Source organism: Erinaceus europaeus, chromosome 11 (genome assembly GCF_950295315.1).
Source record: "Erinaceus europaeus chromosome 11, mEriEur2.1, whole genome shotgun sequence".
Taxonomy (NCBI): domain Eukaryota; kingdom Metazoa; phylum Chordata; class Mammalia; order Eulipotyphla; family Erinaceidae; genus Erinaceus; species Erinaceus europaeus.
Window position 1 is genome coordinate 83,109,605 of NC_080172.1, and position 27,004 is coordinate 83,136,608.

The window sequence follows — 27,004 nt, forward strand, 5'->3', positions numbered from 1 at the left end:
TGCTCTCATAGTGGAAGCGATCATATCTACCTTTTCTCATAGTGGAAGCGATCATATCTACCTATCTATCATATTGCCTTTTCTTCCCAGCTTCTGGCTTCACAAATACCAGGAGGTGGGGAGTGAGTGCTCCAGCAGTAGAAATTAACTGATTAAGCAAACAATCAAACTTCCAGTGACTTAAATGGAAGTGAGGCTAACTAGAATAAGTATCGAAGCATTCGTAGGTTAGTAATTGGTGGGGCATGATGATCTCTGTGGTATCCTCTGTGATACTCTTAATTTCCCACTATAAAATAGTCAGACAGTTCTAAAATGATTTAAAATAATTTGTAGACTTCCCAATCACTTAAAGAGGTATAAAAATGGCCTTGATAACAATAAAATCAATTACACTATGATTTGTATTGAACATATAGACTGTTCACTATAGATTCACTTTGGCCTACTCTGAGGTCAAGGACAAGTGCATGGAGATACCTGATAAGTGATACTTTGCAAATATTTGTCATGAAACCTGTGTTGCTGTAACATTACTCACACTGACAGTCATTCCCAAAGACCCTAGGGGCTTGAAAAAATAAAAAAAGGATTCTATTGTTTGAGTTTAACAATATTGCACTATATTCAAAACCATTGCAATTTCTGGACAGGATTTGATTTCAGAGTTATCTGTGAGTACATTTGCTATATTTTGCATTTCTTGTTCTGTCTCTCTCTTACAGCTGGTCTTGGAAGAACAGGGACATTGATAGCCTGTTATGTCATGAAACACTACAGGTTTACACATGCTGAAATAATTGCGTGGGTCAGAATATGCCGGCCAGGTTCCATTATAGGACCCCAGCAACACTTCCTGGAAGAGTAAGTATATTGACTCTTAGATCTCATTTACTTCCTTGTTCCTACTTATTTCTACCTCTTGTTCCCCTTGTGGACCCTGTTAAGCCAGTGATTATAAAATGACTGCACTGTTAAAGAAGCCTTCTTCAAACGGATTATTGTTGGCTTGGCAGCTAATGCATTCTGACTTCGTACCTTTTATATCTCTTAGATCAGGTGATAGTGAGAAGAAAATCACAGAGCTTACTCTGCCTACCTTTTTCCTGTCATTTTCTATGTGTGATCTGGCTACAGTGCAATTTTCTTCTGTCATCCCACTTGGCACTTTTCATTCTTTTCTTTTGTTTGCATGTCTAAAAGCAGAATGAAGGGGGGAAAAAAACCATAACTAAGGTCAATGAGTGATGCCAGTGACGTTGCTGTTCTGATAACTAAACTGCTACTGAAGCTGCAATTTAAAAGTTATCAAGAAAGAACAATTGAGAACTGAGTTTTAGTCTTAAGTCCTAACACTATTGATAGCTTCATATTACCTAAATGAATACTTATAAATTCATTCCCTGACTCATTCAATTTGAAGATATTTGACCTGTAAGGACATGTGTCTTTCTGGTTTCCTTTTATAGATTTAGACATTTCCACCTATTTTCCAGTTCATAAAATGAGAAGATAAAAATAACACTAGCTGATTTTGGTCCAGCTTTATAATTTTTTTCCTCTTTATTGGGGGGATTAATAGTTTACAGTCTACTGTAAAATACAGTAGTTTGTACATGTGTCACATTTCTCAGTTATTCCACGTAATGATTCAGTGCCCTGTAGGTCCTCCTCTGCCATCATGTTCCAGGACCTGGATACCCCCGTCCCCCACCCCTGAGTCTTTTACTGTGGTGCAATATACCACAGTGGTAGAGTCTTATCAGTTAATGATAAACTAAATTTTCATTTTTGTCCCCTGTTGATCTGGGCTGGCTTTCTTTTGAATAGCATTCTTTTTCATATAATCATTATTCCCCCCACTTAAGTCATCTCATGTTGGAGCGAAGCAAGTGGTTGTGAGTTTCTGGCTCTGAAAGGGCGAGTCTGTAGTCGAGAACAGGCTTTGCACAATGAGGTCTGGGTTTGGTCCCTGGTACTATATGTGGCCAAATGATGCTTTGATTATCTCCTGCTTTATCTCTCGGTCAGGAGTCAGTGATTAAGCTAAGAGCCAACTAATAGTTCAAAATCCTTCAGGCTTCCATAGCTTACAGGGAAGAAAAAGAACAAAAAGGCTTTTAAGCCACTGTGCTCCAACTCAGGGATTAAAATAATATTGAAAACAACTATCAATTTCCACAACTGTGAACCCTTCAAATACCTTACTTAGACACAAGTTAATCTAGGCAAGAGTGATCAATAATTTGAAAAGTACTGAGAGAGGGACCTCATAACATACTATATAAAATGGTTAAACCAACAAGAAGAAATATTGGAGAAATGAACCAGGACAAGAGTCCAGCTAAAAGCCCCCCAAAAGTTGAACCACAAAATAATGAGGTCAACATCCAAACACTAGTCAAGGAAATAATCACAGGAGTGAGTAAAGAGTTTGAAAGAATTGTCATCAGAAATGCAGAAACAACAAATGAGATTTTGGAAGAAAACACTGATTATGTCAAGGTTGTTAGAGAGCTGAAAGCTGAAATAGCTGAACTAAGAACACAACTAGCTGAACAAACTAAAACAGTATCAGAACAGGGTAACAAAATAGATGAACTCCAGAAAACAGTAGAGGGGAGAGAGAATAGAATCAATGAGGCTGAAGACAGAATTAGCAAGATCAAGGATGAATTAGAGACAACTAAAAAAGAAGTAAGAGATCTCAAAAAGACATGAAGAGATACTGAAAGCAACAAGAGAGACCTATGGGATGACTTCAAAAGAAATTATATACACATTATTGGCTTACAAGATGAAGAAAGGGAGGGGAAGAAAGCATTCTTCAGGACTTATTAGCTGAGAACTTCTCTAGTCTAGACAACATCAAAGACATAAAGGTTCAAGAAGCCTAGAGGGTCTCAAACATAATTAACCCAGATTTAAAGACACCAAGACACATCATATTTAGAATGGAAAGGAATAAGAATAAAGAAAGGATCCTGAAGGCTGCAAGTGAAAAACAAAGAGCCACCTACAGAGGAAAACCCATAAGATTAGCAGCAGAATTCTCCACACAAACACTACAGACCAGAAGAGAATGGCAAGATATCTATTGAGTGCTCAATGAGAAAGGCTTTCAACCAAGACTACTGTATCCTGCTAGACTGTCATTCAGACTAGACGGAGGCATAAAAATCTTCTCAGACAAGCAACAGTTGAAAGAATCAACTATCACCAAGCCTGCCCTGAAAGAAGTTCTGAAAGGTCTCCTATAAACAGTCAGATCACCATAAATAGGCCATATATCAGAACACTCTAAAATCTACAAGAATGCTGTTAGAATATCTTCAATCGTTGATATCAATAAATGTCAATGACCTGAATTCACCTATTAAAAGGCTCAGAGTAGGAAGATGGATCAGAAAACACAACCCAACAATATGATGTCTACAGGAAGCCCACCTAACTCAACATGACAAACACAGACTCAAAGTGAAAGGATGGAAAACTATCATACAAGCCAATGGCCCACAAAAAAGGGGCAGGAACAGCTATTCTCATATATGACATGATAGACTTTAAAATCAATAAAATTAAAAAAGATAGGGATGGACACTACTTAATGCTCAGAGGACCAGTCAATCAAGAGGACTTAACAATTATTAACATCTATGCACCCAGTGAGAAGCCATGTAAATAAATCAAACAACTACTGAAAGAGCTACAACAATATATTAACAGCAACACAGTCATAGTAGGGGACTTCAATACCCAACTCTCTCAACTTGACAGATCATCCAGACAGAAAATCAATAAAGAAATGAGGGAACTAAATGAGGAGATAGATAAAGTAGAACTATTGGACATTTTCTGAGTCATTCACCCTAAAAAACTGGAATACACATTTTACTCAAGTCCACATGGGTCATTTTCAAGGATAGACCATATGTTAGGCCACAAAGACAGCATCAGCAAATTCAAGAGCATTGAAATCATCCCAAGCATCTTCTCAGACCACAGTGGAATGAAACGAACACTTAACAATCCACAAAGGATTAGTAATAGTCCCAAAATGTGGAAGCTTAACAATATACTAAACAACTACTGGGTCAAAGAGGAAATAAAGGAAGAAATCAAAATGTTTCAAGAGTTCAATGAAAATGAATACACAAGCTATCAAAATATTTGGGACACAGCTAAGGCAGTACTGAGAGGAAGAGGAGATACTGGGAAAAAAGAAAAAACAACTAGTATAGCCACAGGCCCTTTGGAATATAATGAAAATATCTTACTAGCTATCTAGAAAATGGAGGACCCCCCCAGTTCTTCATCTGTACTATTCCAGCCTTTAGGTCCATAATTGGTCAACAATTTGTTTGGCTTTGTATGTTAACTCTCTTTTCAGCCACCAGGCTCCAGATTCTAGCATGATGCCAGCCAGACATCCCTGGACAGACAGCCCCACCAATGTGTTTTGGAGCTTCACTTCCCCAGAGCCATTCCCCACTAGGGAAAGAGAAAGACCGGCTGGGAGTATGGATCAACCTGTCAACACCCATGTTCAGTGGGCAAGCAATTATAGAAACCAGACTTTCAACCTTCTGCATCCCACAGTGACCTTGGGTCCATACTTGCAGAGGGTTAAAGAATAGTAAAGCTATCAGGGGAGGGGATAGGAAACAGAGTTCTGGTAGGGGGAATTGTGTGGAGTTGTACCCCTCTTATCCTATGGTTTAGTCAATGTTTCCTTTTATAAACAAAACAAAAAAAAAAAGAGGAGATATCATAACAGGCACTGCAGAAATTCAACATATCATGTGAGGCTTCTATGAACAACTACATGCCACCAAGCTAGAGAACCTGGAAGAAATGGACAATTTCCTAAATAACTACATACTTCCTAAATTAAATAGAGAGGAACTACATAATATGAAGAGGCCCGTCACAGCTAGTGAAATTGAAACAGTTATTAAAAACCTTCCCAAGAATAAAAGTCCTGGACCAGATGCTTTTACAAATGAATTCTATAAAACCTTCAAAGAAGAACTAATACCTCTACTTTTAAAAGTCTTCCAGAAGATTGAAGACACTGAAATACTCCCTTCCAGCTTCTATAAAGCCAACATCACTCTGATACCAAAAGCAGACAGGGACACAACCAAAAAAGAAAACCACAGACCAATATCTCTGATGAACATAGATGCTAAGATATTGAACAAAATTCTAGCCAACTGGATACAGTAGTATATTAAAAAGATTGTTCATCATGACCAAGTGGGGTTTATCCCAGGGATGCAAGGTTGTTTTAATATATGTAAATCAATCAACGTGATCTACCACATCAGTAAAAGCAAGACCAAAAACCACATGGTCATATCAGTAGATGCGGAGAAAGTCTTTGACAAAAGCCAACATCCCTTTATGATCAAAACACTACAAAAAATAGGAATAGATGGAAAATTCCTGAAGATACTGGAGTCTATAGCAAATCTACAGCCAACATTGTACTCAATCGTGAAAAACTGGAAGCATTTACTCTCAGATCAGGTACTAGACAGGGCTGCCCACTATCACCATTACTATTCAACATAGTGTTGGAAGTTCTTGTCATAGCAATCAGGCAGGAGCAAGGAATTAAAGGCATACAGATTGGAAGAGAAGAAGTCAAACTCTCCCTATTTGCAGATGACATGATAGTATACATAGAAAAACCCACGGAATCTAGGAAGAAGCTTTTGGAAATCATCAGGTAATACAGTAAGGTGTCAGGCTACAAAATTAACATTCAAAAGTCAGTGACATTCCATTTTGCAAACACTAAGTTAGAAGAAGCTGAAATCCAGAAATCAATTCCTTTTACTATAGCAACAAAAACAATAAAATATCTAGGAGTAAACCTAACCAAAAAGTGAAAGACTTGTATACTGAAAATTATGTCACTACCCAAGGAAATTGAAAAAGACACAAAGAAGTGGAAAGATATTCCATGTTTATGGGTTGGCAGAATTAACACCATTAATATGAATATACTACTCAGAGCCATCTACAGATTTAATGCTATCCCCATCAAGATCCCAAGCACATTTTTTAGGAGAATAGCACAAATGCTACAAATGTTTATCTGGAACCAGAAAAGACCTAGAATTGCTAAAACAATCTTGAGAAGAAAGAACAGAACTGGAGGCATCATACTCCCAGATCTCAAACTGTATTATAGGGCCTTTGTCATCAAAATTGCTTGGTACTGGACCATGCATGAATAGACACACTGACCAGTGGAATAGAATTGAGAGCCCGGAAGTAAGCCCCTACACCTATGGACATCTAATCTTTGACAAAGGTGCCCAGACTATTAAATGGAAATGCAGAGTCTCTTCAACAAATGGTGTTGGAAACAATGGGTTGAAATATGAAGAAGAATGAAACTGAACCATTATATTTCACCAAATACAAAAGTAAATTCCAAGTGGATCAAACTATCAGATACAGAGGAAAATACTGGCAGAACTCTTCTCCACATAAATTTTAAAGACATCTTCAATGAAATGGATCCAATTACAAAGAAGACTAAGGCAAGTATAAACCTATGGGACTACATCAAATTAAAAAGCTTCTGCATAGCAAAACAAAACAAAAACAAAAAAACCACTACCCAAACCAAGAGACCCCTCATAGAATGGGAGAAGATCTTTACATACCATACATCAGACAAGAGGCTAATAACCAAAATATATAAAGAGCTTGCCAAACTCAACAACAAGAAAGAAATAACCCCATCCAAAAATGGATAGAGGACATGGACAGAATATTCACCACAGAAGAGATCCAAAAGGCGGAGAAACACACGAAAAATGCGCAGCAAATGCTGAAGAGGTTGTGGGATCAAAGGAACCCTCCTGTACTGCTGGTGGGAATGTCAGTTGGTCCAACGTCTGTGGAGAACAGTCTGGAGAACTCTCAGAAGGCTAGAAATGGACCTATCCTATGACCCTGCCATTCCTCTCTTGGGGATATATCCTAAGGAACTCAACACACGCATCCAAAAAGATCTGTGTACACATATGTTCTTGGCAGCACAATTTGTCATAGCCAAAACCTGGGAGCAACCCAGGTGTCCAACAACAGATGAGTGGCTGAAAAAGTTGTGGTGTATATACACAATGGGATACTACTCAGCTATAAAAAATAGTGACTTTACCGTTTTCAGCCGATCTTGGATGGACCTTGAAAAATTCATGTTAAGTGAAATAAGTCAGAAACAGAAGGATGAATATGGGATGCTCTCACTCTCCGGCAGAAGTTGAAAAACAAGATCAGAAGAGAAAATACAAGTAGAACCTGAAATGGAATTGGCGTATTGCACCAAAGTAAAAGACTGGCGTGGGTGGGGGAGAAAATACAGGTCCAAGAAGGATGACAGAGGACCTAGTGGGGTTTGTGTTGTTATATGGAAAACTGGGAAATGTTATGCATGTACAAACTATTGTATTTACTGTCGAATGCAAAACATTAATCCCCCAATAAAGAAAATTAGAAAAAAGACTATATTGTGTCCTTTGGGACAAAATGAATGGAACTGGTGGTGATTATGCTTAGTGAAGTTGTAAGGAAGTAAAGGACAACTATAGGATGATTTCAGTCATATGTGGAATATAAAAAATTGAAACACATTAGCTTGAAAAAAATACATATAGTCAACTCATGTTAATGATCTTGGAAGAAGTATAGTGGTTACTGTTGGGAGTAGGGTGTGTGTGGGGGGCACAGATCTTTGGTGGTGGGAAAGGTGTAGTATTATCCTATTATTTTAAAATGTTGCAAATCACTATTAAATGACTAAAGAAAAAGAAAGTGCTGAAAAATATGCAGTAGTACCTGAGCTTAAAAGAAGGAAGCAGGGGGTTGTGCGGTAGGGCAGTGGGTTAAGCGCATGCGGTGAAAAACACGGGGACTGGCAGAAGGATCCTGGTTCGAGCCCCGGCCCCCCCACCTGCAGGGGAGTTGCTTCACAGGCATTGAAGCAGTTCTGCAGGCGTCTTTCTCTTCCCCTCTCTGTCTTCCCCTCCTCTCTCCATTTCTCTCTGTCCTATCCAACAACAACGACATCAGTAACAATGATAATAATAACCACAACAACGGTAAAACAACCAGGGTAACAAAAGGGAAAAAATGGCCTTCAGGAGTAGTGGATTCATGATGCAGGCACCAAGCCCGGACAATAACCCTGGAGGCAAAAAAAAAGGAAGCAGTGGGTTGGGGGCACAGCACAGTGCATGAAGTGTTCAGTCCCCAGCATTTATATGCCAGAGTGATTCTCTGGTGTCCTCATTCTCTCTCTCTTTCTTTCTCTCGTAAATAAGAATTTCTCCCCGCTACTCCCATTACCAAAGGTCCCCATCCCACTCCCATAGATCACAATTATAGTTCTTCCACAATCTTAGATAGAGGTTGACTCCTCCCCCCTCACATTTGTATATTCAGTTCTCTGTATTCGATATATGAATGAAATTCTGTAGTTTTCCTTCACCTCTTTACTTGCTTCACTAAGCATAATCTTCTCCAATTCCATCCACTTATCCTAAAGGAAACAATATCATCTTTTTCCTGCTGAGTAATACTCCATTGAGTATATGTCCCATAGCCTTCTTTTTTTTTTAAAGATTTTACTTATTAAAATGGGAAAGATAGAAGGAGAGAGATAATGAACCAGACATCACTCTGGTACATATACACGTGTTGTCAGGGATTGAACTCAGGACCTCATACTTGAGAATCCAATGCTTTATCCACGGTGCCACCTCCCATAACTTGTTTATACAGTCATCAGTGAAAAGGCATGAATCTTTCAAAAATGAGACAGAAGTGTAGTAAGTGTCCAATAAAGTACCCAAGTATAGTAACATCTCACTCATAGACAAAAATTGAAAAACAAAATCAGAAGGAAAAGCACTAAGCAGAACTTGGACTGAGTTTGGTATTGCAGCAAAGTAAAAGACTCTGGGGTGAGGAGGGAGGGTTCAGGTCCTGGAACATGATGTCAGAGGAGGACCAAGTGGGGGTTGTATTGTTATATGGAAAACTGGTATGTCATACGCATGTATAAACTATTGCATTTTATGGTTAACTGTAAACCATAATTGTCCAATAAAGAAATTAAAAAAAATGTTGAATATGTTTATGGATTTTTGGCATTTGAACTAGGAATAAAATTGTTATTTTAGAGCTGTGTTCATTTTCAGATCCTCAGCCAATAGTTTCCTCTCGTTTGGAGCTTTGCTGTGTGCGTCGGTCGGGTGCTTATACTGTTTGCTTACTGAAGCTGAATAAATGGCTTCAAGATTAGAAGACAAAAAAAATTCCAAAAAGACTCCTCAGTCTGGTTCCTTAAGACATTTAATCAGTTTGCAGGAATGTTCATCCTGGTTACTGAGTAGCCTCCTTGCACTTAGTACTAGGTGTGGTTCATACGGTGAGGAGATGCAGCGGAGAGTACAGCCAGTCAGGTTCCCTAAGTTTTCTCAGGGCTTCCAAAGGCACCATGCTGTACTTTATGCCCACACAATTCTCCTTTCTACCTCCCTGCCAGACTTACACCCTCTTCCATGTATCAGAATAATTCAAGGAGGAAAGCTAGGGTTATGAGGCAAAGGGACTCTCAGTTGGAGAAAGGTGTCCTTCACTTAAAGATCCTTATGCTCTGAGACTTAGGCTATTTCCTGAGGTGTGAGGCAATTCTGTAGATTTCCTGGTATTGTCTGTAAAGATAGGGGAGCAGGAATGACTTCGTCGTATAACTGCAGTACTGTGATCAATAGTTACTAACATGTAGGTAGGTCACAAGCTTTTGAAAGGCAGGTTCTGAGGCGTTATACTTTCCATGTTTTGCAGTAGTTCTTAAGGAGTCAGAAAGGATAAACGTCTGCATTACTCATGGATTTTCTCAGGCATTACTAGCCCAGCTCCTTCAAGGTGGCGGTTGGTGGCCACCTTTTGAATGACACTAGAGGTGATGTTTTGCTTTATGTGCTGGTGTGCACATCTTTTGTTCTCTGCTTTATTTATTATTTTTTAAAAATTTATTTGATTTTAAAATGTCTTTGATTTTATTCTGTAATTTTGCCTTTTTTCTTTTTTTACTTTCTCTCTTTTTAATTTTATTAGTGATTTAATAGTGATTGACAAGATTGTGAGGTAAGAGGGGTACAATTCCATATAATTCCCACCACCAGAATTCCATATCCCATTCCTTCCATTGGAAGGTTCCCTATTCCTTATCCCTCTGGGAGTATGGACCAAAGATCTTTATGGGGTGCAGAAAGTGGGAGGTCTGGCTTCTGTAATTTTTCTCCACTGTCCATAGATGTTGACAGGTCGATCCATACCCCCAGCCTGTTCCTATCTTTTCCTGGTGGGGTCGGACTCTGTGGAGGTGGTGTTCTAGGATTCGCCAGTAGATTGTCTGCCTAGGGAAGTCAGATTGGTGTCATGGTAGCATCTGCAACTTGGTGGCTAAAAAGCATTAAAATATAAAGCAGAAAAAATGTTTAATAATCAGGAGCCTAAAGATAGGAATAGAGCAGATGAGTTTTTGGGGGGTCTTCATGTTAGAAGAAGCTAGGAAGTCTATTTTAGGTATATTCTAAGAGGCCTCTCACTTGACTGACTATTGCCTGAGTCCTACAGCTAACATGCAGGTGGGCCAAAAGTATTGTCTGGGAGGATAGTGTTAAGACTTGGGAATAGGACTAGAAAGCTGTGAGAATGTCATACACCAGAAAAGAGAGTAGCAACAAATGATGGAGAGATTGTGGGGACAAAGGAACCTTCCTGCACTGCTGGTGGGAAAGTAAACTGGTCCTGGAGAACTCTCAGAAGGCTAGAAATGGACCTACCCTATGACCCTGCCATTCCTCTCCTGGGGATATATCCTAAGGAACCAGACATACCCATCCTAAAAGATTTGTGTATACCTATATTCATAGCCACACAATTAGTAATAGTAAAAACCTGGAAGCAACCCGGGTATCCAACAACAGATGAGTGGCTGAGCAAGTTGTGGTCTATATACACAAACTTAGGTATTAAAAATGGTGATTTCACTGTTTTCAGCCCATCTTAGATGGAGCTTGAAGAAATCATGTTAAGTGACATAAGTCAGAAACAGATGAATGTGGGATGATGTCACTTACAGGCAGAAGTTGAAAAACAAGATCAGAAAACACTAAGCTGAACTTGGACTGGAGTTGGTGTATTGCACTAAAGTAAAAGACTCTGGGGTGGGGTGGAGGGAGGGTTCAGGTCCTGTAACAAGATGGCAGAGGACCTGGTGGGGGTTGTATTATTGTGTGGAAAACTGAGAAATGTTATGCATATATAAACTATTGTATTTACTGTTGACTGTAAAATATTAATTCCCAAAAAAAGAAAAAAAAAAAAAAGAAATCTTAAAGCACATCAGGGCCCAGAAGCTATTTGGCATTAGCTGATTCTGGGTCTGGCGCTCCAGAAATAAAAACTGTTTTCTGGGGAAAAAAGAAAATAAACAGAAAGCTGGATCAGGGCAGAGAGTAGTTCCCAAATATGAGAAGAGTAGATACATACTGTTAACTGTAAACCCCATCCATCTGACCTGGGGCACATGTCTATTCATATTTAGCACAGCAGCCTGTGTAACGCCTGTATCCCTGTAGATCTGAGCTTGCATTCCATGGTCATAGCTAGGAACATAGTAAGCTGCACTCATTTTAGGACCAGTCTTCCTCAAATGGCAGAGTATGCTCACCCAGCCTCCCTTCAGAGTGTGGGGTAGTCCCTGCCATTGTTGTTCTACATTGAGGGCAAGGTCCTGTAGAGGCCCACAGGAGGGTTTCTGATGTTCCTAATGGAGATGACCCATGATGGTGGAGAGAGGGATCTGTTAGATGTCTAGGCTCATCATTTCTATGTGGGAATCCCAGGATTCCCTGACTAGGGCTCAAATGATGGGGTGGCCCGGTAGTGACCCAAAGGGCCATCATTAAAGTGTGCCGGTCTCTTGCCCTTATCCAGCTTTTGTAGTCCTTACTTTATCCAACAGGGTTAGACCTACAGTAACTGAGGGAAGTGAACTAAGAAGTGGGTGAGGAGAGTATCTAGGTCTAAGTAGAAAATATTAAGTATTTTATGTGTTTTTTTTTTTTAGGTCTTTCTTGCTTGCTAAACTTACTGAGTCACTGTAGAATACTGTGCACTTTTACTTTAAGGTGTATATTTTCCCCTAACTTATGGATATATGTGCACATGTGCCCTGTCTCATGGGCCCTGGTCTATATCTAGGTTCTGTAACTTTGTTAGGAAGTGAGCCACCTAAAATGGAATTAAGGAGTCCTATGAGCTAGGAAAGGTCTCACCAGAATAATGGAACTGGAAGGTTGACATCCCAGGCCTGGCATCTCAGGACACGGTCCGAAGTGAAACATGTCGAGGTGGCACTGGTTGCATTGGCAGATAATGCATGGTTGCATTGGCAGATAATGCATGGTTGCATTGGCAGATAATGCATGGTTGATAATGGCAGATGCAGTATCAAATGGTAGCGATTAGGAGAAGTATGAAGGAAATGAGCAAAGCCCCAGAGGTTTCAGGACTGGGAGAAATATGGGCATTATAGAGAATGAAGAAGGTTCCTTGCTGTCTTACAGTTTAAGAAGGCGGTAGATAATTGTAACCAAGTTATTTGTGTATGATGCAATATTTACAGTTTTTTTTAAGTATGATGCCAGAGAAGGAATTTTTGGGCTATGTGTAATACTACTGAACTACATTTGCTGAGTCTCCTAAACCATAAACAAAATTTCTCATTTATTTTTATATCTTTTAGTTTTATTAGTATTATATAGCTTGCAGCATACACATTCTGTATTGTTTGATTTATACCCAAATATTTTATTTACTTTGTAGTGTTTATAAATGACATTGTGAGGCTGAGGGTATTGATTGACCTACCAATGTCTAGCAGAGAAGCAATTACAGAAGCCAGGACTCCTACCTTCTGAACCCCAAAACAGTTTTGATCCATACACCCAGTGAGGGAGAAGTGATAAGAGGAAGAGGATAAGAGGGCTCTGAACTCTAGCTCCATCTGGACCTGGAGAGAGAGGAGGAAAAAGGGTTTGGATGTAGTATTAGTGTTATGTGTGGCTTGGAGGGGAAGAGAGGATTGGGCCTAAAAGAAAAAGGGGGCAATTATGTACGAATGCAGACAGATAGTTGTAGAGATGATGGTTAACCCATGTCTATAATCTTGGGAGAACTGCAGTGGTTTGCAATGGAGGGATTCAGAACTCTGGTGGTGGGGATGGTATGGGATTGTACTCCTGTTGACATGTACTTTTGAAAATCAATATTAAATCACTAGTAAAAACATAAGTGGCATTGTGCTTTTAAATTTTGGGCCCTTGTGTTCATTGCTGGTATCTAGGAATGCAACTTTTTATAAAAGTTTATTTTGTCATCTGAAACTCAAGGGAGTGAGTGAGTGAGTGAGTGAGTGAGTGTGTGTGTGTGTGTGTGTGTGTGTGTGTGTGTGTATATCTGGAAACTTCTCCATAGACTGTCACATCATCTGCAAATAGGGACAGTTTTTATTCCCGTCCCAAACTGCATATTCTTTTTCTTCCATTCTTGCACAAAGTAGCACTATGATTAATACAAGTGTTGAACACAAATATTCCTGCTTAGTTTGCAATCTTGGGAAGGGAAACCTTCAGCCATTCATCTTCAGCCAATAAATATAATATTGTTTGGAGGTCTGCTATGTATGTATTGTATAACATTGAAGAATTTCACCTATGTTTCTATCTTTCTTTATTTTATTTAATTTTTATATATTTAATTTAATTTATAAAAAGGAAACATTGACTAAACCATAGGATAAGGGGAATAACTTCACACAATTCCCCACCACCAGAACTCTGTATCCCATCCCCTCCCCTGATAGCTTTCCTATTCTTTAACCATCTGGGAGTATGGACCCAGGGTCATTGTGGGATGCAGAAGGTAGAAGGCTGGCTTCTGTAATTGCTTCCCCACTGAACATGAGCATTGACAGGTCGATCCATACTCCCAGCCTGTATTTCTCTTTCCCTGCTGGGGAATGGCTCTGGGGAAGTGAAGCTCCTGGACACATTGGTGGGGTTGTCTGTCCAGGGACGTCTGGTTGGCATCATGCTAGCATCTGGTGGTTGAAAAGAGAGTTAACATACAAAGCCAAACAAATTATTGACCAATTATGGACCTAAAGGCTGGAATAGTGTAGATGAAGAGTTGGGGGGTCCTCCATTTTCTAGATAGCTAGAAGGCATATTTTAATTATATTCCAAAGGGGCTGGGGCTATACTAGTGTTTTTTTTTTTTTCTTGAGCTTAAAATCTGATATGCAGGTGGATCCTAATTATTGTCTGGGGAGGTGGTGTCATGGCTGGTAGAAGGACCAGAAAGCTGGATCAGGGAAGAGGATAGCTCCTAATATGGGAAAGGTGTATAAATATTGTTGACTGTAAACCCCATCGATTTGATCTGATCTGGGGCCCATGTTCAGCTTAGGAGCCTATGTGACCTCTGCATCCCTGCAGATCTGAGCTCACGTTCTGTGGTCATGATTAGGAAGGTTCCAAGCTGCCCCAAGATTGGGACCCATCTTCCTCAGATGTAGCATAGAGTATATTGTTCAGCCTCCCTTCAGAGGATGGAACATTCTCTACCATTGTTGATCCAAGTTGAGGGCAAAGGGATCTGTTGTGTTGTTCCTGATAGGAATGCCCGGTAATGATGGAGAGAGGGATATATTTGAGGTCTAGGCCCATCATGTCTGTTTGAGAATCTCAGGACTCCCCGATTAGGGCCCCAGCTGATGGGGTGACCTGACAGTGACTAAAGAGTCATCGTTAAAGTGTGCCAGTCTCTTGCCCTTATTCAGCTTTTGCAGTCCTTGCTTTGCTAAGGTTAGCTTTGGAGTGAGAGAACTGTAATAGGAAGTAGGGGAGGAGGCATCTAAGTCTAAGTAGACACTATTTCATTATGAATTTGATACTGACTCACTGCAGACTATTGTGTATTTTTGCTTTCAGATATATATTTTGCCCTAATTTATGGGTACATATGAACATATGTTCTATCATACAGGACCTGGTCTATATCTAGGTTTTGGGATTTTGTTAGGAAGTGAACTTCCTGGAATGTAATAAGAGAATACTATGAAAGGAAAGGTCAGGTGGGTGGGTGGGGAGAATACAGATCCAAGAAAGATGACAGAGGACCTAGTGGGGGTTGTATTGTTATATATGGAAAACTGGAAATGTTATGCATGTACAAACTATTGTATTTACTGTCGAATGTAAAACATTAATTCCTCAATAAAGAAATTTAAAAAATGCAGATAATCTTATTTGCATATCAGAAAAAAAAAAAGAAAGGCAAGGTCTCACCCGAGTAATGAGGGTGAAGGATTGATATTCCATGCCTGATGTCTCTGGATACATCTTGCGTAATCTCTTGCGTTGATTAGGTTGGGATCAGTGGATGCAATATCATTTGGTATGAATCGAGAGAAGGGAAATATAGGGAAATATAGGCTCTAAAGAGGAAGCGGGCATTTCCTGCTGTCTTAGGGTTTAAGAAGATAGTAGATAGTTATTGCTATAATCACATTATTTGGCAATTGGGTTAACTTTGAAATATCCCTTTGTTAGGATTTGCTGTATCGTACACAATATCACCATAATTTATGTCCTTTAACATTATTTGTATATAGCTGTGCCACTGGTTCCTTCTGTTCTCCCTGGTCTAAGCTTTTAAGAGAGCCAACATATCAAAGACTCAGCCTATGTATTAAAAAAGACTCAGTCTGTGATATAAAAGGTTTGAAACATTCAATCAATTTCCCCCTCTCATATTAATTATTGATTTATATGACTATAAATTGATAGGAGTGTACATAAACACCATTCCCACCACCAAAAGACTGTGTCCCATCCCCCCACCTGCCCCATGAAGCTGAACATCCACCCTCACCCTCAACCCAGGGTTTTTACTTTGGTGCCCTACTCCAAATGTTTCTATTTTTCTGACAGTTTCATGTCATGAGTGGATGTTGAATTTTGCTGTATACTTTTTGTATTGAATGATATGATCATAAGATTTTCTTCTTGAGCCTAGTAATATGATAGATTGCATTAAAATACATTGAATGTGAGCCAACAAGGTTGGAATAAATCCACCTGACATAATACATGGGGAGTTTACAAGGGAATCAAGTTAAGATCTTCAAGTAGAGAGATTATCCTCGTTATTTTAGTGGGTTGGAGATAATCACAGGGACACAAGATGACTTAGAGGAAAAAGAAATGTGAAACTAGAAACAGAGGTTGAGTTGATGTGCTAGAAACTAAAAGAAATAGGCCATGTAAAGGCAAATAAAACAGATTCTTCCCAGAAAGAACCAGTTTTGCCAACTCTTATCACCTCAGCTCAGTGAAACTCATGCTGTACTGTTGGCCACTACATATGTTTGAAAATAAATGTGTTCTTTTAAGCCACTAAGGTTGTTAATCCCAGGTGTTAAAGTCTGATTGATGAGATGAGAAACTGAAAGAATGACATCAATGATGACGCAAAAGCATGAATAAGTAATATTTTCATTAGGAAAGAAGAAAGAGAATTAAAAAGTATTCTGATAGATCTTCATTTCCCAAGAATGATAGGACAAGTTAGAGAGATTATATTCTTTCGGAAGAAAAAAAAAAAAGAAAACCAATTAGTGTGTTTTGGGTGATGTTCTAAATCTAAACATAAGGAAAGCTGATTTGTCATACAGCTTGCTAGTCTCTGAACACCAAAAGAAGTTCAGGTGTTTGGTTTCTGCTCCCCCCACCCCTCCCAACTGTGGCTTATAATGATGGTGGAGGAGGAGATTGAACCTGGAACTTTGGAGCCTCGGGCATGAGAGTTCCTTTGCATAACCATTATACTATCTGCCCCCATCTGGCTTTCTGTGTCTTAAAGAAACATTTATTTATTTATTTATTTATTTATTTATTTATTTATTTATTTATTTATTAGAAACATAGGAGGAGCGAGAAAGAGCCAGACATCACTCTGGTACATGTGCTGCCAGGGATTGAACTGAGGACCTCATGCTTTTGAGAGTTCGATGCTTTATCCACAGGGTCACCTCCCGGACCACAAGAAACCTTTTTTTTAAAAAAAAATTTTAGTTATAAAAAGGAAACATTGACAAAACTATAGGATAAGAGGGGTATAACTCCACGTAACTCCCACTACCAGAACTCAGTATCTCATCCCCTCCCCTGATAGCTTTCCTATTCTTTAGCCCTCTGAGAATATGGACCCAGGGTCATTATGGGGTATAGAAGATGGAAGGTCTGGCTTCTGTAATTGCTTTCCTGCTGAACATGGTCATTGACAGGTCGATCCATACTCCCAGCCTGTGAGAGACATTTGTAGTACTGCTTCACTGCTTGTGAAGCTCTTTGACTGCATCTGGGAACTGGGGCCTTGAACCTGGGTTCTTGGCATTGACAGTCATTTTATTTATTTATTTATTTATTTATTTATTTATTTATTTATTTATTTAAAATGGAAACATTAACAAGACCATAGGATAAGAGGGGTACATTTCCACACAGTTCCCACCACCAGAACTCTGTAGCTAACTTCCCTATTCATAGAAGGTGGGTTCACTGTTCTTAATAGCTGCGTAATAACAGTTGTAAACATATGAATTTCTTTTCAGTGTTTAGATATCATCTAATCATTTGGTTGTCAGTTGGCACTGAATCTATTAATTATGCAAAAATTAATTGCCAATATAGGCTCAAATATTAGGCTAAAGTAAATAAAAAGTTTTTGTTTGTGGTGATATCAGAATGTATATTGAATACATTTTGTTTTTCAGAATCAAGAACCTTATTCTACTTTAACATCCCTACTTCCCCATCTTTAAATATTCCTCATGAATATTCTTCTTTTTTAAATTTTTAAAAATATTTATTTATTGTTTATTCTCTTTTGTTGCCCTTGTTTTTTATTGTTGTTGTTATTATTGATGATGTTGTTGTTGGATAGGACAGAGAGAAATGGAGAGAGATGGGGAAGACAGAAAGGGGGAAAGAAAGATACCTGCAGACCTGCTTCACTGCTTGTGAAGTGACTCCCCTGCAGGTGGGGAGCTGGGGGCTTGAGGGAATATTCTAAATTTATACACATCACATCTTTTAATTATACCAAAGTAGAACTTCTTGAATATCTACCTCTCCTGAATCTCTGGTATTGCTTTTTGGCATTCCTTTGGTATCACGTTAGACCATTTCCTTGGCTCAGACCTTATAATCAGAACTACCTCTGTTTTCATAATCGTAGCTTTGTGGTTGTGGAATAGGAAGAAGTGCAGATTCCTACTTAATTCACAGCTAGAACAGACTGAGGTTAAGTTAGAAAGTGAGTTTCTATATAAAATGACGAATGGTGGCTTAGATGGATAAATTATATGCAGCCAGGATGAAGTGATAATGAGTTCAACTGGTATAGAGATAAAATTAATTTTGCTCAAAAATGTGAGGGAGGTGAGTTAGAAACAAAAGACACTGTGTAATGACTGACATTATATTCTGAATTCAAAACCAGAAACAGTGTAGCTGATTCAATTTTTTTTCAATGAACTTCAAAATGAGATTTTTTTTTTTAAAGACTAATGATGACCAGGCTTGTAATGAGGTTGATTTTCTAAAGTTCCAGTTCTTGCCAGCTTAAATCTGACTAATGCAGGATTAGGGCTTGGCCCACAACAATGAACCCATTATTGACTACCTCTCTCAATAACACCCTATTAACATCAAGACAGATCTCTCCTGTCTTTTCAAAGTACAGGTTCTTTTGGCCTAAGGTCAGTAATGTTAAACTATTTTGGAAAACAACACCACACTCCTGGAGGACTGACTTTGAACTGGTGTGGTAGCTTCTTAGCATTCTCATAAAAACTGCAGCAAAGGTGGGCGCGAGGAATAACATCATTGCAAGACTGGCCAGCTCCTCATGGGGCGCGAGCGCTTCCACACTACGATCATCATCTCTGGCATTATGCTATTCCACTGCAGAATACTGTGCCCCAGTATGGTTCCGTAGCCCCCATGTCCACTTGGTCGATTCCAAATTATATTCCTCCATGAGGATAATTTCTGGAACCATCCGTTCCACCCCAGTTCCATGGCTGCCAGTTCTTAGCAACATCGCCCCGCCAGATATTCGTCGGGATGCGGCATCATCTAAGTTCATTTCCCACATCTATGCTCTACCGGACCTGCCAATACGCGGATATCTTCGCCCACCCTGTCCAACGCTTGACGTCTCGTCACCCAATCTGGTCCCCTACGCCTACACTGAACTTCTCTGTTGCAGTCTCTTGGAAACAGAGTTGGCAGTCAGCTGAGGTAAAGAACAAACACCTCATCACAGACCCCTGCAAGCGTCAACCAGGCTTTGACCTAGCATGTTATGATTGGGCCCTCCTCAATCGCTATCGAACAGGCCATGGCCGGTGTGCCGCTATGTTCCATTGCTGGGGAGCCAGAGACGACCCGAACTGCCCCTGCGGCTCCAGACAGACTATGACCCACATAGTCAACGACTGCCACCTCTCCAGATTCAAAGGAGGTCTCGAAACTTTACATCAGGCTCAACCTGATGCTGTTGACTGGCTACGGAAGAAGGGCAAACGCTAGAAGAAGAAGCATTTGGTTTTATAATGCTAAATATTTAAAAACAAATACATGTTTTACTTTTTCTGTTTTAAGATGAGGCTCTTAAGGAGTAATAGACACCACAATAAAAGCTAGCATGCTTTCCATTGTCTACAAAAAAGGTATTTGTTTGAAGCACTGTTTTTTTGTTTTGTTTTGTTTTTCACCTGAGAAAATGTCTGCATACAGCATTCCTTAGAAACACACAATTCAGCTTTGACACGTTTTCATCTTTAATATTTAGATTCAAGGCACTCATTTCCAGGTGATGGGACAGACTGAGTCTTCTAAACCGAGCAAGTGAAGGACATCACTTTGTAATTTTCAACTTTAGTTTGCATCAGGTTTTTATTTTGTAATATTCAGAATTGATCTTTTTCCCAGTTTAGCCTCCTTACCCTCCATATTTTTTGCTTCTGTTTCTACCCTGAACCCCACCCCCAGGTTCTTCTATTCCAGGAGACCTGTTTTCTTCTATTTTGAGGTCACATCTGATTTACTTAGCATGGTGTGCAGGGCCCATCGGGAGCTGCTCCTTGTCTACTTCTCTCAAATTTAGAAAATACTTCCCGGTGATTTGCTTTTAAAAAGTGCTTTCTGCCAGCCTGCAGGGCAGATACTGTTATGCTCCTATTTAACTGTTCTCTGTATAGACTTCTGAAATATTTATCTTTTTTATATGATTAAAAATTCACAGGTTTTTTGTTTGTTTTTAGTTTCAATCTACTTAGAAATATGCTTGAAGATTCTTAAGATAATAAACTAGGACTGGGCAGTAATGTACCTGGTAGAGAGCACACAACTATGTGCCAGGACCAGGGTTTAAGCTCTGGATTCTCAGCTGCTGGGAGGAAAGCCTTACTAGTGACGGAGCAGTGCTGTAGCTGTTTTTCTTTCTCCTTCGCCCCCCACTCTCCATTCCTGTCATCATCATCAACAACATCAACAACAACAAAGAAAGAATAAAGGAAAAGATAAAGGTTATCCATCAACAGTGGTAAATTCATCCATTGTACAAGCATGGAACCTCAGTGATAAGATGACACTAGTGATAAAAAAAAAAGATGACTTAAATTAATTACAAATTTCAAACACTGTTAAAGATGGTAAGCTAGTCTTTTATATCTAGAGCCCCTCTATACTGACTGACGCAGAAATTGAATTAAAAGATATTTTTACCCCTTTGCTTTATTTGGAAAATATTTACAAAATGAGCAAAGAAGTAACAGAAAAAAAAATACGTCACGTTCAAAAGTTAAGGAAGATAGTATATGTTGAAAAAGAAAGTCCCTTAACCTCGAGTCCCACTTTGTGCTTTTATCATTTTCTACTGACTTCTAAAGGTATTTTACAAATAGTGTTGTAAGAATAATGATGTGTTGTCTGCTGTCATTTATGATAGTGACTTTATTCCTTTTCATATTTTAGCTTTCTTCTGCTTTGATCTTTTTTCCTTATGCTTGCCTGTCTTCTTGCTTGCTTTCCTTCTTTTTATCCTTCCTTCTTCCTCTCTCACTTTATATCTTCCTATCCAGAGTATTTCATTTTAGAAAAGCAACGTAACATTTACTTTAAAAAGTCAAGGGGGTAGGTTGCTAATGGTTATGCAAAGAGACTCATCCATGAGGCTCCAAAGTCCCTTGGTTCAATCCCCTATACCACCATAAGCCAGAGCTGATCAGTTCTCTGGAAAATTAAAAAGAAAAAAAAAAAGTCAGACATATGCAATAGAAAGTGGAATATTTTCCTTGCCACTTTTCTTGGGCATAACCTAGTAATGCTTTACTGTATATTCTTCTAGATAAATGTTAACATTTGATTAACATTGTGACAAAAAGCAAACAAGCAAACAAAAAACAACAAAGATCAGATCATGCTTTCCACAATGTCACTTATATTTTTCAAGCATTTATGCTTCACTTCATGGTCCCTTCTTCTCTGTCACCACATTAGGGCCATAGCAAGGATTCCTACTGGCTACAAATATTTTACAAAGGAATCTTCTGTTAATCAGTTATTTAATTAGTTAATCATTTTTGCTACCAGGATTATCAAGTTGGAACTTGGTCTCTACAAGTTTCTACTGCTCCTGGTGGACTCTTTTTTTCTTCTTTTTTAAGATACAGGGCGAAAACGAAGTAGAGAAAGATAGAAGGAGAGAGAGATACCACAGAACTGCTCCACTGCTTATAAGGCTCCTGCCATGCAAGTGCTACCAAATGGTGACCTGAGGCTTGAACCCAAGTCCTTGCACATGATAACTGTACTGTATTGGGTGAGCTACCTCCTGGTCTCGTCTCCTCTTCTGTTAATTTAATAAACTTTTTTTGTTCATTAGGATGTCTACAATATATTTCTTTTTCAAAATATTTTATTATTTTATTGGATAGAGACAGAAAAATTGAGAGGAGGTGGGGAGGTAGAGAGAGAGAGAGATAGAGAGAGACTTGTAGCCCTGCTTCATCACTTGTGAAGCTTTCTCCTTGCAGGTGGGGACTGGAGGCTTGAACCTGGGTACATGTGCATGATAATATGTGTGCTCACATAGGGTACCACAGCCCAGCTCTTATTTATTTATTATTTATTTTTCTGAAATAATACTGCAAGAAGCATTTTTGCATTTCTGTAGGATGCTACTTTGATGTGAATTTGCTTGGCTGGAGGGACTGAACATACGGAATTTTCTGTAATTGAAAGGTTAACCTTCAAGATTTTTTAGTAGGGTTTAACCATAAACAATAAAATTCTGATTTGGGAATAAAATTTATTTTAAAGAAAATATGAATATAGATTCATTTCAGTAAGACGCAATGACGTTCAGGGATTTTTTTTTTTCCCCCTTCTTGGGCTCTATGCTTAACTTCACTGCTCTGTGTTGACTTTTTTTTTCTTAAAATAGAGAGATAGAGAAGAAAGAGAGAAAGAGAGAGAGGGAGGGAGAAGAAAAAAGAAGAAAAAGACAAAGAAGAAGGAAAAGGAAGAAGAAGAAGAAGGAGAAGAGACAAGGGTTTTCATGGGATGAGCAACTAATTTTGACAAATGGAGGGAAAAAAAGTGTCTTTTCAACAAATGGTGCTGGGAAGGTTGGGTTGAGATACTCAGAAGATTGAAACCAGGACCACTACATTTCACTTTGCATAAAAGTCAACTCCAAGTTGAGCAAGAGTTTGGATATTAGCCTAGAAATCATCAAACACATAGAAGAAAACATTGGAAGGGGATCCCCGTGATGTTTTCTTCAGAAACATCTTTGAAGCCCAACAGCAAGGAAAACAAAAATGAAAACAAACTATTGGGACTACTTCAAACTGAAAAGCTTCAGGACAGCAAAAGAAACCATCACCAGAATGAAAAGACACCCTACTGGATGGGAAAAGATCTGTACACACCATATATTAGACTAAGGGCTAATAACCAAAATATAAAAAGAGCTCATTCTTCTTCTAGCGTTTGCCCTTCTTCCGTAGCCAGTCAACAGCGTCAGGTTGAGCCTGATGTCTGCTTGTTGCTGGCTTTGAAAGTGACTGGGATCCATGTGGATTCAGTCGGCTAGGAAGGATTGTCAGTTTCCCCAATAAATGGGTACTCACGGGATGCACCACGAGAAGGTCGATCCACTGCATCCCAAAAGAGCTCATGAAACTCAGCAACAAAACAGCAAACAACCACATTAAAAATGGGGCAAGGACAAGAGTAGAATCTCCGCTACAGAAGATAACCCGCTGGCCAATAGACTTTTGAAAAATGCTTAAAGGTTAACTAATTATCAGAGAAGTGCAAATAAAGACAACAGTGTGATACCATTTTACATCTCTGAGAATGTCATGTACCAGAAAGGGCAAGGAGAGGATATGGGGAAAAGTAGCCCTTCTCCATTGTTGCTGGGAATGTGAATTATTCTAACCCCAGCAGAAAAACAGTCTGGAGATTACTCAGAACACTAGAAATGGACCTAGCATATAAAAAAAATCCCACAATTTATCTGAAGAAATTTATCTAAAGGAAGCAAAAGAAAAAAAAAAAAGCTATCCAAAGAGATCTGTATTCATAGTAGCACAGTTTGTAATAGCCCAACAGGGAAGCAGCCGAGATAACCCAACAGCAGATGAATGATTAAGGAAGTTGTGATATACATACACAACAGAATACTACTCCATTGTTAAGAAATGGTATAATCAGGGGTCGGGCGGTAGCACAGCGGATTAAGCACAAGGACTGGTTTAAGGATCCCGGTTGGAGCCCCCCCCCCTCCCGCGCCCCACCTGCTGGGGGGGGGTCACTTCACGGGCAGTGAAACAGGTCTGCGGTTGTCTGTCGTTCTCTCCTTCTCTCTGTCTTACCCTCCTTTCTCAATTTCTCTCTGTCCTATCCAACAACGACGACAATAATAGCAACAACAATAATAACAACACCGACAATAAACAAGAGCAACAAAATAGGAAAAACTAGCCTCCAGGTGGCGCAAAGCGCAAGGACCTGCTTAAGGATCCTGGTTGGAGCCCCCCCTCTCCCCTCGCTCCACACCTATAAGGGAGTCGTTTCACAAGCCGTGAAGCACGTCTGCAGGTGTCTTTCTCTCCTCTCCTCTCTCCATTTCTCTCTGTCCTATCCAACAAGGACGACAACAATAATAACTACAACAAAGGCAACAAAAGAGAATAAATAAATATTAAAAAAAAAGCCTCCAGGAGCAGTGGATTTGTGGTGCAGGCACTAAGCCCCAGCAATAACCCTGGAGGAATAAATAAATAAATATACATATATATATATATATATATATATGTGTGTGTATATATATATCTCCTTTGCTACTTGTTGGATGAAATTTGAACTAATCATGTTAAATGAGATAAGCCATAAGGAGAAGGATGAATATGGGTGATGTCATTTATAGGTGGAACTTAAGAGGCAAGGAAATAAAGAAAGAGAAAATGGAGGGTAAAACTTGGACTAAGTGTGGTACATTGCACCAGAGCCAGGAGGCTCTGGAGGGTTGAGAGGAGGAGGTTGACAGGGCATTGGGGACATAGTACACAAAGGTGAAGAAGGATTTAGCTTGGTGGAAGGTGTGGTGACTTCTGTTTTGTAAATCACCTCTTAGTAAAATGAATAAAGATAACAATAAAAAAGATAGAGGAGAGAAGTAGCATAATACTAGAGTTTTCCCAAGGTGGTGGCATGGCCATGTGATAACGTAACAAGGCCGAAGGAGCCCTACTTGGCAAGATATGTCTCCAACCCACAGGGAAGGTTTTTTGTCGTTGATTTTTTACACCACCCCCCCATGTTTTAACTTGAATTTTAAGTGGTATGTGCAGCCTTTGAGAGAAAATAATACTTGATCTTTCTTTAAAAATAAATCTAGGTTCTTATTGTCAGTATCTATTTGGTAATGTTTGCTATTTCATACTGTGAACCATAATGTTAGTTTACTTCTATTTTGTTCAGTAGGATATAGGTTGGAATGAAAATGATTTGTGGAGGTAGCTTATCTTAAATGTTTGGGGCTGGGTGGTGATATAACTGGTTTAGCACACGTGTGCAAGGACCCAGGTTTGAGCCCCCACCTGCAGAGGGAAAGCTTTATGAGTGGTGAAGCAGTGCTGCAGGTATCTCTTTGTCTCCCTCTTATTATCACCCCCTTCTCTCCGAATTTCTGGCTGTCTCTATTCAATAAATAAATAAAGATAATGAAAAATATAAAAAATAAATGTTAAGATGACTCTACCAATAAAAATAGAATCCCTGGCTTGTCATTTTCCTTGTGTATTTTAAGTTCTTTCAGTATAACTTTGGAAATCATCTTAATTGTGCCTTGTTGAACTATACTTTGTAGATAAAACATATTTTCTTTTACCCCCAAAGAATTATTTAACAATAAGTCTTGCTTTTAGATTATAAGAGCAAGTTTCTTTTTTAAAAAAAAATTATTGGAGGATTAATGGTTTACGGTCGACAGTAAAATAGTTTGTACATGTGTAACAACTCAGTTTTCCACATAACAATTCAACCCCCTCTAGGTCGTCCTCTGTCACCATATTCAGGACCTGAACGCTGCCCCCCCTGCCACCACACCCCCAGAGAGTCCAAGTTCTGCTTTGTGTTTTTCCTTCTGTTCTTATTTTTCAATTTTTGTCTGAGTGAATAGCAAGTATCTAAGGTATGAATATTTGTTTCCACTCAGAGGTGGTTAGTTTCCTTCTTAACTTAAAATTTTTTATTAGTGATCTAATAATAAGATTGTAAGATAGGGATACAATTGCATGTAGTTACCACCACCAGAGTACCATGTCCTACCCCCTCCATTGAAAGCTTCCCTATTTTTTGTCCCTCTGGGATTATGGACCAAAATTCTATTCTTTTTATAGTTAAAAAAAATTTATTTATTTATAACATTTGCACTCAACCAGGTGGACCATCACTCAGCCCCTGAACCAAATTCTTTATGGTTGGAAGGTCTGGCTTCTATAATTGCTTCTCTACTGGACATAGCCGTTGGCAGGTCGATCCATACCCTCCGCCTGTTTCTGTCTTTCCCTGTTGTAGTAGGGCTATGGAGAGGTGAGACTTCAGGGACACACTGGTGAGGTTGTCTGCCCAGGGAAGTCAAGATGGAATCATAGATCTGAAACTTGGTGGCTGAACTTAACTACTATTACTACTAATTATTCTCTTCCTCCTCCTTCTGCTCCGCCTTCTTCTTAAGGAAATATCTTTTCAAACTCAAGGTCCTTCATCTGTATCTTTGAGTTTAGTTCACTCTAGTTATTTTTGCACTAAATTGATATTTGAGAAGTACTATACAGATTTAAATTTTATAAAGACAAACAGGCTTATTGTATTGCTGTGAAATTTGTCCTAAGCATTTGAGTACGTTAGTAGTCAATCCATGTATAGCTATATAATTCTATATTGGAAGATGGGTGTTTGTTGTTTTCGATGGGTTATGTTGTTTTCTCCGGGCTGGCTTCACGGGCGGGTAACAGACGACCAGGGACTCATGGTTGAGCTGTAGGCAGTATCTCTTTATTCATGCAGGACACAGCACAATCTAAGACGAGCTAAGCTAAACTCAAGGTACAGTACAGTGCAACTCACAATGCTGTCTTTATATATACTTGCCAAGTAGGGTGGAAACAGGATGTGACATAGAGAGGGTGGAGAGAAAAGTGACTGGCGAAAATCAGAGTGTGACAAGGAGGGGGTGGAGCAGGCGAGAATCCTAT

At 39.2% G+C, this 27,004-nt stretch overlaps 1 protein-coding gene across 4 annotated transcripts in view; it reads left to right on the top strand.

Moving 5' to 3' along the window:
- The window catches only part of CDC14A (cell division cycle 14A), a 196,353-nt gene that overhangs the window by 134,591 nt on the left and 34,758 nt on the right, over window positions 1-27,004 (top strand). For all 4 annotated transcript variants that reach the window (XM_060202142.1, XM_060202141.1, XM_060202143.1 and 1 more), the window contains exon 10: window positions 726-864. In XM_060202142.1, coding sequence (XP_060058125.1) covers window positions 726-864 — 139 coding nt within the window. The remainder of the gene's footprint in view (window positions 1-725; window positions 865-27,004) is intronic.